Source organism: Mesoplodon bidens (genome assembly GCF_964165515.1).
Source record: "Mesoplodon bidens genome assembly, chromosome: 9".
Taxonomy (NCBI): domain Eukaryota; kingdom Metazoa; phylum Chordata; class Mammalia; order Artiodactyla; family Ziphiidae; genus Mesoplodon; species Mesoplodon bidens.
Window position 1 is genome coordinate 7,900,747 of NC_138166.1, and position 14,300 is coordinate 7,915,046.

The window sequence follows — 14,300 nt, forward strand, 5'->3', positions numbered from 1 at the left end:
TTTTCATTGGCATTTTACAAAATGAGTCAGAGATAAATGTATTTATTTATCTGTAGTTTTACTCTCAGCTGTTACCAAAAAGGATGTGATTAAATCCTTGTCATTAAATTATAATCAAACCACACACTGAACAGAATTTTTTTAATAGTTGGAAAGAGATACAAGAACATACATACAGAGTGTGTGAGAAAGTGAGCTAATTCTACCCATCTCCTTAGTAAGATAGTTGTTATACTTAAGCATTAAATTTAGCTCTGTGTTTCAAGGAAAGCTGAGGAACATGATGGATTTACATACTTTCACTCTTTTCATAAAATGCAGCATCAGCTCTTCACAACGTGGCACTGCAGTTAGTATTTACACCATAACTGAGTGGGATTGCTTTAACATCTAGATAATTGTGTCTAGATTCTTCAGATATTTCCTATAAATGGGAATAGTTGAAAACCATAATCCATTTTGTACCAGTCCCAGTTTTTTAAAGGTTGTAAAAATTATGTGGCCTATTTTCAACATTCCATTTTTTATTAGGCATTTTATCAGACACCACCTAACATTAACGTGAGTGAAGTTGTTGAAAGAGGGACAAGGTGATGTGAAAAGAAAGTAATTTTGTTTTGTATGCTAGATCATGCTTTGGCTTGCTAGGGTCAGCATATGATAAAATAATAACAATAAAGGGAAAAAAAAGAAAAAGGAATTAATCTATACTTTTAATTATCTTAAAGGTCGTTCGGATCACAACAGAGTCAGTCCCATTGTCGCACCATTTGTGATAATTGAAAGAGCTCAATAAGCTGAAAAAAGCCTGGCTTTGATAATACAGTAGTCAGTCAATTAACAAACATTTTGAGCTGCCTTTTCATGAAAAACATTGGGCTAACACTAGGGTAGAGGGATAATAAAATAGATATCTGCTCTAGAGAAGATCTCAGTGGGAGAAAAGGCCCATAAGCAATTATAATAGAATCTAATTCATAATATATGTATATACATTATTTTTAAATTTAGGACTAATGAAGGCTTGTTGATTGATTTTTAACCACACAAAGCAGGTACATAAAGCAGAATTATTTCTTATACTAAGCAAAGGTATTAACCTTTAAATATCTAAATTTCTCTCTGTATTCTTTCTCCCTCTCCGTCTCCCTCTCCCGCTAAGGCTGTGCTACACAAATCCCTAAGGATGACTCAGTCTTAGCTCTTGTAAAGTGACTGATCATTTGCCACACAGTTATTCACTGTCACTGGGCTTCAGAATCTTCAGGCCAAATAAGGAAATATTCCTAGAATCATTAATATAATTCCAATAAAATTATTTGGGGCCCCTTGAAAAAAACTATGCAGCCAGGCAGAATTTGTTGTTGTTGTTTGCTATTAACCGATTGAAAATAACTTGCAGTTATCTAAATATCATGCCACCCGTAAGTGGTAGTGGGATATATTTTCAAAGTTCAAATATTGTTTTCTTTATTACAGGTTTCTTTTCTCCATGGAAAACTCCAAAGCCTGTAAGTTGAAATTATTCTACTTCTTTATTGCTAGTTATTATTACAGTTCCGTTAAGTAAGATTTGAATTGGGTGACCTCAAAATCTCTTCCTCCTCTGAGATTTGTGATGTCAGAAGAGCAAATCCTCTGTGTAAGAATAACTTGTCTTACTTTCCTATAAAGACAATTCTGTTTTTTAATAGTTTCACAAAATGAGCATCAACACTATTCAGTATGGTGTACTGAAAATACTTTAGAAAAACTTTGTTTTACCCCCTGTCAGAAATACTATCGTTTTTATCACATTGAATTTTTAAAAACAGTACAAATTATAAGCCCAGAGGTCTTGACCTGCAAATTAAGTCTGGTCCGCAAGAAATTTACCTGTATATGTATTTGTGTATTTATATTTACTTTTTAATGTATACAGAGCTAAATGTGTGTGTGTGTGTGTGTGTGTGTGTGTGAAAAAAATTTTTTTTTCCTACCAAACCTAACACACACTCCAAGTGGTGCTTCTGAATCTTCAGAAACCGGTGAACTCTGCCATCACCTAATCTCTCTGGGCCTAGTTTCTTTATGAATTGTCCTGAAATTTTGATGCTAAGGTACCAGGAGGCTGGTATTTTAATAATCTTTTTGTGAGGCAAGTTTAGCCAAGTTGCCTTCCCAGCTAGAGATGATCTTTACTTGCCATTAGATTGAAGCTAGTAATTATCCAAGTCCCAAGACCTGGGGCTGGTTTTCTGGGATCCCATTCTATGGTGTGTTAGAATAGTCGACCCTAACTGGAATGGCTAAAACTCATGACTGGAAGAGAGCTTAGCAAAGTGATTCAAGTAACAACAAAAACAAAACAAAACAAAAATCTCAGGGGGTCGCATCTTCCACCCACTTTTCATTCCTCTCACAGTAAGCAGCTCAGACAACAGTGGCCCCTGGTTTGGCCAGTGAGTAGGGAATTCTTGGGTTAATTGCTTCCCTTTTTTCTTCTACTGAGGGAGTATTTAACTGCTTGATTTTCTCATTTTAGAAATGGAGATATAATTTTGCATACTTTTCAAGTGCAGTACCTGCCTTAATTAAATAACATGGCTTTAAAATTATTTGAAGACGTGAAAATAAAATATTATTGAGCCCTGGAATATGCCTGAGCTCCAGGTTCCTCTCAAAGACAGATGAGGAAACCGGAGCTGGTGATGAGGGGCTGAGATGTCAGAACATTCCAACCAAGCATGTCCTCATTTAGCATTCAGCTCATCTGGTCCACAGAGAATATCAGATGGGAAAACTGGTCTCACTTGGGCCTAGTTAAACCACTTAGTGATGCGTGTGATTTTGAAAAGAGGTATTTAAAAATATTTAAAATGAAATTTGTTTTATCTTGACCAAAATCTAAATAATTCCTTCCTTTCGCCATCAGAGTTAAATCTGTGCTCTGTGGTCACACACATCTTTATCTAATTTAACAAGGAATCTTGCAACCTCATCCTGGTGCTACAATTATGCAATCTAGTGATTTCCTTATATGCACCGCATTTACACAAATGATGCCATTTGGCATAATGACAGCATTTGCTGTCATTACGGTCATTACATCCGTACTCAATAATTCCAAAAAAGGTTTTATGAACTTAATTTACAATTAATCCTGAACCCATACATCCCTACAAAGGCCAAGGCTTGGAGTTCCAGGTCCTAGGCTAAGTGAAGATAGAGGACTGTCAATTTAACATCCTCCGTGTATCTACCAGAAACTCTTCAGACTAGGGACTGTGATGACAGGCAGTGTGGTATAATGGTTTAGGGTGCAGGTTCTGAAGGCTTACTGCCTACAGTCAAACTGTGCTTCTTCTCCTTACTAGCTATCGTACCTTCCACTAGCTACTTAAGCTTTCAGTGTTTCAAGTTCATCTATAAAATGTGGATAATAATAATACTCCTCTCATATGGTTACTATGAAGAGTCTGTGGCTTAGTCCATGTAACGTGCTTAAAGCAGAGCCCCTACATGCTCAAAAATATAAACTATTGTCATCCTAGAAAGCAGACCCTCCATGCATAAACCCTTAATAAATTAGTCACCCTATGAAATGAAGATAGTTTGCGAAACTATTCACTTCAACAAATATATATATAAACACATACCCACTGTATTTGGATTTATACACTCCCTCCTCTGCAAGGGGATTGATGACATCCTTAGGATAAGGAAATGTTATCTTGAGTGAGGTCCCTCCTTCTCCCAGTCCTCTGTCACTTCCTGACACTCTTCCGTCCTACTGATCCACATCTTAAACGAACCCACATCAATATAGTCACTTCTGTTTAACAAGTAATACATTAATTATAGTGGGTTCTCAGTCTCTCCACCTGGAAGGAATCCAAGTTCATTCTTCAAGTACTGAATCAAGCCAAAAGCCTTCATCTCCCAGCCCTGCCCTAAAATCCTGAGGAGGTGTGTTTAGACTACCCCAGCTTCTACAGGAAGCAAACAGTTCCTAGAGTTTTCATGGGGAGGACACCTTGCCTTGTTCACAAGCCCTTTGCTCCCAGTGTGCATCCTAGAATCAGAAGGTGGCGTTAAAAAACATTAACCACAGCATGATCAGGTTTTTCTGTTTTACTCTTTGATATCCCGTTGTGGACTGTATGTCCACCCTGTCCACTGATACTTCAGCGACTGTCCTTTCATACAGTTAGACATTCACTCATTCGTCAAGGCCAACAGAGATACAAGGCTTCTGCCATATAAAGAAAATGATTTTGTTTTCATGTTTCTTACTCTAGTTAGGTGTTTATAAATATTAGCCTAGGTAAGGACACCACTGGGACTGGACAAGATTCAATCAGAAGCCTTGTTGACAGGCAAACGCCGGCGGGAAACACAGTTCTCTAGAGGTCAAGGCCAGGAAGACTCTAGGTGGCGTAAGGGGATGGGATCAGAATCTAGGTGGTTCACGAAGATTGAGAGGAACAAGTGAGCACAAGGTGTCCCGGCGAGAAAGCAAAAGTGCAAAGACCTGGGCTTCCCTGGTGGTGCAGTGGTTGAGAGTCCGCCTGCTGATGCAGGAGACGTGGGTTCGTGCCCCGGTCCGGGAGGATCCCACATGCCGCGGAGCTGCTGGGCCCGTCAGCCATGGCCGCTGGGCCTGCGTGTCTGGAGCCTGTGCTCCACAGGGGGAGAGGCCACAACAGTGAGAGGCCCGTGTACCGCAAAAAAAAAAAAAAAAAAAAGTGCAAAGACCAAGCTATCTAAGAAAGTAGGGAGAAGTCAACAGAGGGCACCTTTCAAAAGATGTTGTCAGGTCAGCACACCAGTCCCAGAAAGCAGAGGGTGCCCTCTGATCCCAGGGCAGGGAGTTTGCTCCATGGTCTTCTGTGTCGGAAGAACAAATAACTCAATTAGGGGGCGGGGCTGTGAAGGAGTACGAGTCTGCCTTTTCAGTATTTCACGGGCGCTGTGATTTTCTGCTCTATAGTCTTACAAATCCCTGACAGAGTGACTTGAGGGTTTATGCATGTCACAGCAAGACATTGTGAATGCTTTACTAAGCATGAACTGGAATCAGTGAATTTCTCCACCTCTGCTATAGAAATTGTAGAATTTGTCAATCTGCCACAGAAACTTTCCCAAACAGTGCCCAAAGCATTATTTATTTTGTAGTTTTAAGAATGTTTTTTAGAATATTAATATTTCACCTGAACCATGTTTGCTCCAATGACTGCACATGGACAGTGCATATACCAGCAAGACTTATGGAGGAATCAGATAACCCTCCGTGGAAGATGGGAGAAAGAAATAGACATTTGCTGAAGCCCTATGATGACAAGCAGGATACTACAGCAATTCAGACCATATTTCTAATTTATTTACTTTTTAGAATTTAGTATCTTATGTTTGGAAACAGAAGGGAGAAAGTCATAGCCAGAATGCACCCACATGGTGCCTGAAGTCAGTGAAGTGAAAAATAAAAAAATATGCCTTTAGCCACAATGTGGGTCTTCCTTTCATAGCAAAGGCACAGAGAATGGATGACCAAAGGAACCCACCATGGCTTCGTAGGCAAATTTTGCTTTCAAATGAATTATGAAACGCATATTTAAAGATTTTTACTAAAGGGGAGCAAAAGGATCACTGAGCAGAAAATTAGCCAGAACTCTAAACAAATTTACCAGTTATTCCCCTCAATGTATTATTATGCAAATAACACTCCCATTATAGTTATAGATTGGTTTCTGACCCTGGGTCTGCCACTGACAGCTGCTGGACCTCTCTATGTTCCTAGAGATTATGTTTAATATTAGGGGTTTTCCATCTTTGTTAGCTATAGAACCTTTGTTCAAACGAAAGCTTGGTCAGTAGCCCATATGGAAAACAAATTAAAATGAAGCCAGTTGTCTTAGTTTCTTCCAACAGCTATAATAAAATACCATAGACTGGTGGCTTATATAAAACAGAAATTTATTTCTCATAGTTCTGGAGTCTGGAAGTCCAAGATCAAGGTACCAGAAGATTCAGTTTCTGGCAAGAGCCCACTTCCTAAATGGCCATCTTTTTGCTCTCACCTCACCTGGCAGAAGGGACCACAGAGCTCTCTGGGGTCCCCTTTATAAGGGCACTAATTCCATTCACGAGGGCTGTCGCCTCATGACCTAATTATCTCCCCAAAGCTCCGCGTCCTAGTAATATTACCTTGGGTGTTAGATTGTCAACATAGGAATTTTGAGGGACCTCAAACATTCAGACTGTAGCACCAGTCTTATTGAGAGAAGGGTCAATGACCCATTTCTTTCCCAGTTTGCTGACATACCTGACTCCTGCCACAGTCCCAAGTACATAAGTGGGTCCCAGGGACCTTTTTGGTACACAAGGACACAGTACATAGTACCTCAAATCCTCTCTACCTTTAAAACATTATCACTGATAGGTGACAGCTGGCTTTGGAGCCCTGACCAAAATATAGCCATCATGGAAACAAAAGCAGGACAGTGCAGTAGGGTCCAGAAAGTTATAATCCTGTCAAGCTCAAAATAGTGTGTATCAAAACTGGTTTTAAAGAAAGAACAAGTGACCATATGTTACTGATGATTTCATTCAGTCACTAAATTTACATTTTCTGAGCACTTGCTGTATGTGGGTAATACAACAGTGAGAGAGACTGCATCCCCTGCAGTCTCCGTCCCCAACATAATCTATTTACGGAGACAAAGGTAGACTTGCAATTATGGTTGAGTGTGAGGGGCAGGTACTTTGGGAGCACCCAGAAGGGACAAGTAACCAGATCAGGAATGGTCAGCAAAGGCCTTCTGGAGTAGGTGTCTCATCTGAATCTAGTAGCCAGGTATAATGAGGATGGGAGCTGGAAGAGTGGAAAATGGGTAAACTTTGCAGGCAGAAAGAGAAAGAAAGTATGCAAGGGTTCAGAGGCTGGAGAGAACCTGATGGGTTCCAGGGAATGAGAGGAGAGAGCATCAGTGGATACAAGAAAGAGGATCAGGACCTGGGCCCTCAGGAGCCACTATATCCCACTAGAGAGTGGTCTGAGGACCGCGCTCACCCAGTGCAGAATTTTAGACAAGAGGGCACCCTAATATCATTCCACATACAACAGGTTTAGTCAAAGCAGAAAAGCTGAAGTTGAGTTTGAATGAGCAGTCGGTTGATTATTGAAGCTGGCTGTGCAAACAGGTGACCTCGGTGAACACGGCTTTCTCCTTGATAAAAAGGAATGAGTTCCTGCTCTACCTTACGGGGCTCTAGGGAGGATCAAAGAAGGTAATGTATATGAAACAGCATAGTATTCTACAGACCGTTAATAAATTATGATGGGAGCAGCAGCAGCATTTTGGAGAAGAAACCACCAGATCAGCAGTAAATGAGGCTTCGTAGAAGACTTTGAACAATTCAAAAATCCCAAAGGGTTGTATAATTACTTATAAACTGTGAGGAAAGTGACTGAATGTTCAAGTATAGGAGGTGGTTCGGATGTGCATAGGTATCAAATGGATGCATGCAGACAACTTCATCTTTTTCTTTAGTAAAAATGGTGTAATGAATTGGGGCCATCTTAGACAAGGAACAATACCATACAGTCATAAGCACTTACAGATAAACTATCTTGAGATACATATTGTCTTTATTTTATAGGGAGAAAAAACAGACTCTGACAGATTCAGTGATTTGCTGAAAATTGCTAGTAGGTGACAAGGTTATGAAGGTTTACATTCAAAAGTCAGGCAACACATATATTTATAACCATCTATGGTGCTTTATTATATAGAAATAGAATCTCTCAAGGCACTTATACCAAAGTTTTGAATGTTCTGTGAAAGAAAAGTCTACAGGACAAGAAAGTCAAACTTAAAGGTGAGGGCTGTGGTCTGTGACAAGGGAAACAGCAAGAAAGAGTTCATTGTCAGTCATTTTCTCTGTTCTCTTTCACTTTCCAGATAACGGACCGATGGGAGAATCAAGGCAGTCCTCAAACGAGTGTATCTGCTCCGGCCATACCGCAGAACCTGCACTTCCCACCCACCCTTCACAGGAGCTCCTTTCCTGACTCAACAGAGGCCTTTGACCCAAGGAAGCCTGACCCATATGAGCTCTACGAGAAATCTAGAGCCATTTATGAAAGTAGGCGTAAGTGAAAGCCACAAAAAAAACAAGGGTGTATTAATAACAGCTGAAGCCCTGACAGGAGATAATATTGAGGCTGAAATGATCTGACGTGATTTTATATTCTGAAGTTCAAAATGTATCTCAAAAGTAAAGCCAGCTGATCGAAACTTTTCTTTAAAAAAGAAAGAAAAAAGCCTGTCAACTCAAAAAAAGCTTATATCTTTTGGGTTTAAATTTTGTTTCCTACTTTTTTCCCCCTAAGCCCCTGAGGAAAATCAGGAATGTATTGGGGGGGCCAGGGGTGGGGAAGAGGTGAAGAGGTGGCTAGTTTTATTTAAGCCACCAGATAATAAGAAGAAATGGTTGGGATTTTTATGTTTAATCTGATCCTGAATCTGAAGCATAGACTTCCTTAGAGCCATGAAGGCCGTCATTGAAGATTTTAGGAATGTGAGTAAAATGTTAGCCAAGTCCTTCCAACTCATAATGGTGAAAGTAATGGTTCCGAAAGCAGCACAGAGCAGGGGCCAATCACTTCTACCTGAAATTCCACTTCTTGTTTAATGTCCTGGGGCCCATTGGAAAGTTAACTCATAAAATATCGTGTAGGCACTTGTCATCCTATTTGAAGGTTTCCTAAAATCATTTCATTGCGCTTTATAAATATTAGAAAACAGAGCTTTTTAATATTGCATATACATTCATTGTGCCTCTTTCCACCATCTCACAGGTCATCTCTTTTGAATGTTAGAGGACAGGAATCCAAACGGCATGGATGTATAATATATGAGGAAAATACACAGTACCATATGAACTTGAGTAATGGATTGAAAAAACTAGCCTAGTGAGAAGGGTTTGGTTCCGGGCGCTCCCACTTATGGTCTGCTGATTTCCTTTGCTTTGGTGTTCCGCCAGTGTCTTCTTTCCAACTTTATCATCTGAAGCACGAATAGCAAGTTTTAAGTTGTGTGTTATCTCAGAGGATCTCAAATCTGCTTACTCTTTGATGAGCCCAGGGGCTGAGAATTACACTGGTAAGGGGAAAAGTAGGCATATCCCTTTGCCCATCCTCTACAACTCTGTAAAAGTAATTTTGGCTGATAAACTAGTTAGGACAGCAGGCCATTGAGAAATCATCTTTATCAAAATGAACCTCCACCACCGCACCCCTCTGCCACTTTATAAAAATAATTGGCTGTGTCAGGGCTACTGTATTTGATTCTTCTCCTTCTGGCAGAACGACTGAAATGTCTTTAAAGGGCTGTGCAGTTAGAATGTTTTTGCTGTGATAGAATTAGAACGAAGTAGGCATTTTTCACTGTGTAATACAGGGTATGAATTCAGGGTATTAATGGTCATTATACTGAAAAAACTTGAGAAGATTTCAGCACAGTTCTTTTTTTTTTTTAACATCTTTATTGGAGTATAATTGCTTTACAATGGTGTGTTAGTTTCTGTTGTATAACAAAGTGAATCAGCTATACATATACATATATACCCATATCTCCTCCCTCTTGCGTCCCCCTCCCACCCTCCCTATCCCACCCCTCTAGGTGGTCAGAGCACCGAGCTGATCTCCCTGTCAGCACAGTTCTTAATACCTTTTCTGCTTCGATAAGCAAGTATTTATTGAATACCCACTTGGCCCTCAGTACCATGGGGAGATACCAAAGTGGAGTAAAATGTCCTGCTCTCACGAATTTAAGTGGGAGACAAGAAGAATAAGTATAAACAAGGAGAGATCAGGATACAGGTGAAGCTCTAACTCAGAAGGTGGAATATCTCATCCTCCTGTCCTTGGCTTGTTGAAGTTTGTGGTTCCCTGTAGGGAGCGTCGAGAGATGCTTCCTCCTGTTTTTGTCCCTTCGTTAGTCATTTGTTCCCATCCTTTTGCTGTTTCCTGACCAACGCAAGGCCTTATTGTTCAGGACAAAGGCAATGTTGGTATTTATTCCGTCTTTTCTCTATGGTGTCTGATGCTGTTGTGCCCTCAGCTTGTGAGCAGGAATTGTGCATGACCTTCTTCTCAGCCCTACACGAATTCCGATTTCTTTAGCCAGCCCCTGCAATGCTCCTTCTGTTCATCGCCTTTCCGCTCCACACCTGTAACTAACCTAGCAAACCAATCTGCCTTAACCTCCCATGACTTTCTTTCTCAGTCCTCCTCTGGGAGCTCTGTACCCCCCTTTGCTTTGCGTCCTGAGCCACTTGAACAACAAACGTCCTGACTGCCCGCGGAGCCCTGCATATGCTCTGCGGCTGCCTCTCTCATCTCACAACCCCCCCCCACACACACACACACTTCTTGCTTTCTCAGCTCTCTCTAATGTTTCTAAGGTCACAAAAATGTTTTCAGGGTCACAACTCTTAGGAGCCGAAAGAGGGCAAGCACATTTCCTTTCCCATCCTTCTCTTTCTATCCTGTTATTTCATAACACTAAATGGAGTGTGAATGAAACACAGAAATCATGTCACGGTAAGAAAAACTCTGCCCTGAAGATGAAGGACACCAAAAAAACATGGCACCACTTTCTCTAATCTCTGGATAGCTAATCGGTTCCGTCTGTTTTTCTGTTTCACATGCCAGGGTCTTTGATAGAACAGAACAGACCTTTGCCCTCTATATGCATCCTGTCTCCAACTGTGGAAAAAGTCTCATCCTCTCATTTAAAGTTTTAGAACAATGCTAAAAAAAATGTTTTGTAATGAATGGAGGGAAAGCTCAGTCTATGTCTCATCATCTTCAGATAGGGTTTTCTTTTAATGACCATGAAATGCATGCATCTAAACAAAAGGCCCATATTTGAAATTTTGTGAACCACTCTATTCTTATTCTTTTGAATTACATGCATAACATTTAGCTTTGGCTCTCCTTAGTCTGTGTCCCCAGACTTTTTCCTTGGAGAAAAAATAGTGGGACCACAGAAAGTACAGAAGGGAATCCTAACCAAAGCTGTCTAAACCAAGTCCTTTGACATTTTCCCTGACCTGTAACGATCTCATGGTATCCTCCTTTACAACTAGGTCTAATGCTGAACAGAATTTTTGCATTCACGTTCAAAACTGGGTTGCAGTCACCAAATAAAAGAATGTACCTCCACCCACAAGCTTCTGCTATACAGAGCTACAGAACGTTTGTTATATCCAGGCTGTCAAGAAGTATTTGGATTCAAATCACTAGTCCCCTGCAAATGATGGAAATGTATCAAATGATGTAAATGATGCTGTGCCTCATTTGGCTCGTAATTAGATTATGCTGACATTTTAATATGCATGTACAGGACATCTTAATAAAGATGTATTCCTGAAAAAAAAAATGCTGTGATTTTAAACAAACAAAGACAACCGTAGGATACTAGAGCCACAGGAAACAGAACATGGCCAGTACAAGCTTACGAGGGGAAGGCTAGAAACACCTCCTGTCTTCATAAGATCTTCTTATGATGACATGGGACTTGAGGGGAAGAAGATTCTTCCACCCAGCAGGCAAGGCGGTGCCTCTGACTTCAGAGCATCAGGCAGAGTGCCCAGAAGTGGCGTCTTCAGGCTCCACATCAATCAACAAGCATGTATGAAACACAGTATGTGTCTAGACTCTGCTGCGCGCTCCACAAGAGAAAAACCATGAGACATAATCTCTGCTCACATGAAGCTTACAGTGAAACTGGGGACAAAAACATAGGAAAGCAATTCCTGAATGACATTGTATTATACAGCAGAGCAAATAATATCAGTATTTTAACAAGCAAAATGTGCAGTAAATATAGACAATAGTTTAAATATAATTAGACAATTAGACCCATAGTTTCTCGTTCCATGTGCAAAATTGATATTTAATCAGGAGAATGTCTTGTGTTAAATATCTTTTAATTATCAAAAATCTCATTAGTTCTTACTGGAGCGCTCCACGCAAAAAGAACATTTTTCCCGATTAACTTCATTCCACCTAAGCTTAAAGCTTGTATACGTAATAGAAGAACCATGCCTAAATAGTCCGCAAAGAAATTTTGACCAGTGGCATTTCTGGGTTTCCATGTTACTTATTCAACTAACATGACCCTATTATCATTACCAGCAATTTCCAGAAAATAGCAAAAATCTACCCACCCTCATCTCCATCTAGTACTTTTAGATAAATCTCACTTTACTTTGTGTAATAGCCTCTGTTGATAATTGACTTCTTGCTGTTTCCATTACATGGATTTTTTAAAATTGAAAGCAAAGAAAAATACCCACCTTTGTGTAATGAGATAAGCCATGGTATTTTTTTTTTTTTTTTTTTCGGTACGTGGGTCTCTCACTGCTGTGGCCTCTCCCGTTGCGGAGCACAGGCTCTGGACGCGCAGGCTCAGCGGCCATGGCTCACGGGCCCAGCCGCTCCGCGGCATGTGGGATCTTCCCGGACCAGGGCACGAACCTGCGTCCCCTGCATCGGCAGGCGGACCCTCAACCACTGCGCCACCAGGGAAGCCCAAGCCATGGTATTTTTTACTCCTCCTTTTCCCATAAATCTCATGAAAGAAAGACTAATTTTCTTTGCAGTTACAAGAGGAAAGGCTTGAATTGTCTCAGTTTGTATGCTAACATTTTAACTGTTGGGCTCCGTACACCATTTCTAACGTTGGGGGGAAAAGACTATTTCTAAAGGCCCTCACTGTCTTCCGCCCTCCCATCTCCTCCTGCCATTCTTTCTCTATATGTGATTGCATCATTGCTTCAACCACATATGTCTGATATGATAGGAAACATTTTATAATGGCCTACTTACCCATAAGACTACATATTGCCAGTTTGCCTGAGACAGTCCTGCTCTGCATTGTCCTGGCATAATTAATAGCTCCCCTTTCACACTCCAGATTGTCCTCATTTGATATGACTTCCCTTTACTACATAGTCTGTTAAAGAGAGACATCATTACTGTCCAAGAAAAGCATACATCTGAATTTGAATACAAATTTTAAAGCCTACTCAGATAAATAATTTCTTTCAAGCTAATTTATTTGGCTCCCTGAGTTTTTGTCCATACATGTTTTATCCCTAATTTCAGGTAAAGATGTATGTGGTAACTTGTTTTGGTAGCCAAACACCCGGTGAACTCCTTCCATACCCAGAAAACTATACAGATGTGCAAGTCTAGAGCACGGCAAACTAAGTAGAAAAAGTATGGCGGTGAGGCCTTACTCATTTAAGTGAAGAGAAATTCTCATTCTTATCACAGAGAATAAATCAGATTCATCACCACAATAATCACAGGACCAAAAGGGAGTTAATTTTGTCCATCTTTCTGCTCCTAAGGAAGACTGTACACACATAACTGCAGAAAAATGCTTATCCTGGCTCCTCTTTTTAATGCCAAACAAGGCAATACAAAGTGTTTCCCAAAGAAAATGAGCATGGCTTACTTTGGAATCTTACAAAATAAAGTTTTGCTCATGCTAATGAACTTGATCATTTAGGAATGAGGGCCCTGGCCTGCTGCTTCACTTTTCTTTAAGTCAGACTTATTCTAAAGTTTTATCTTGTCACTTCGGCTCATGGGACCATTTCTTGGGCATACTCCCCACTGAAGCCTCAGAAGCTGGAGCAGACAAGCTGATGAAAACCAAAAGAGACAGAGAAGAAGAATCTTTGTTCCCTGAAACTCTTCCCTAATGATTCTGTCCCTTGGTATGAACCCAAGTTGAATTATGACTGAGGTCGTCCAAACTTTTTTTCTTCACATTGAACCTTGGTTATTATGAATAAATAATTTATGAGGTACAACATGTCCTTACTCCTTTGCAGTAAGACATCACTCAAATGTAGATCATAAAAGTGTCAGGGGGCTTCCCTGGTGGCGCAGTGGTTGGGAGTCCGCCTGCCGGTGCAGGGGACACGGGTTCATGCCCCGGTCTGGGAAGATCCCACATGCCTCGGAGCGGCTGGGCCCATGAGCCATGACCACTGAGCCTGCTCGTCTGGAGCCTGTGCTCCGCAATGGGAGAGGCCACAACAGTGAGAGGCCCGCGTACCACAAAAAAAAAAAAAGTGTCAGGGATCCATATGGTATAATGTGCCTTCTGGTAGGACCTCTTTAGAACAGAAATTCCTCTGGAATTTCTTCAAAATGAGCTCACACAATCAATCTTTCTTTTGAGAAATTAGGAAGTATTAACCCATAATAAGCAATGAGTATTGTACCAAAGGTG

General features: G+C 40.6%; 1 protein-coding gene across 2 annotated transcripts in view; it reads left to right on the plus strand.

Annotated features, from left to right (window-relative positions):
- The window catches only part of MAGI2 (membrane associated guanylate kinase, WW and PDZ domain containing 2), a gene marked incomplete at its 3' end in the record, with an annotated part of 1,332,164 nt that overhangs the window by 1,164,804 nt on the left and 153,060 nt on the right, over positions 1–14,300 (plus strand). For both annotated transcript variants that reach the window (XM_081243891.1, XM_081243892.1), the window contains exons 11-12: positions 1,480–1,511; positions 7,944–8,133. In XM_081243891.1, coding sequence (XP_081100017.1) covers positions 1,480–1,511; positions 7,944–8,133 — 222 coding nt within the window. The remainder of the gene's footprint in view (positions 1–1,479; positions 1,512–7,943; positions 8,134–14,300) is intronic.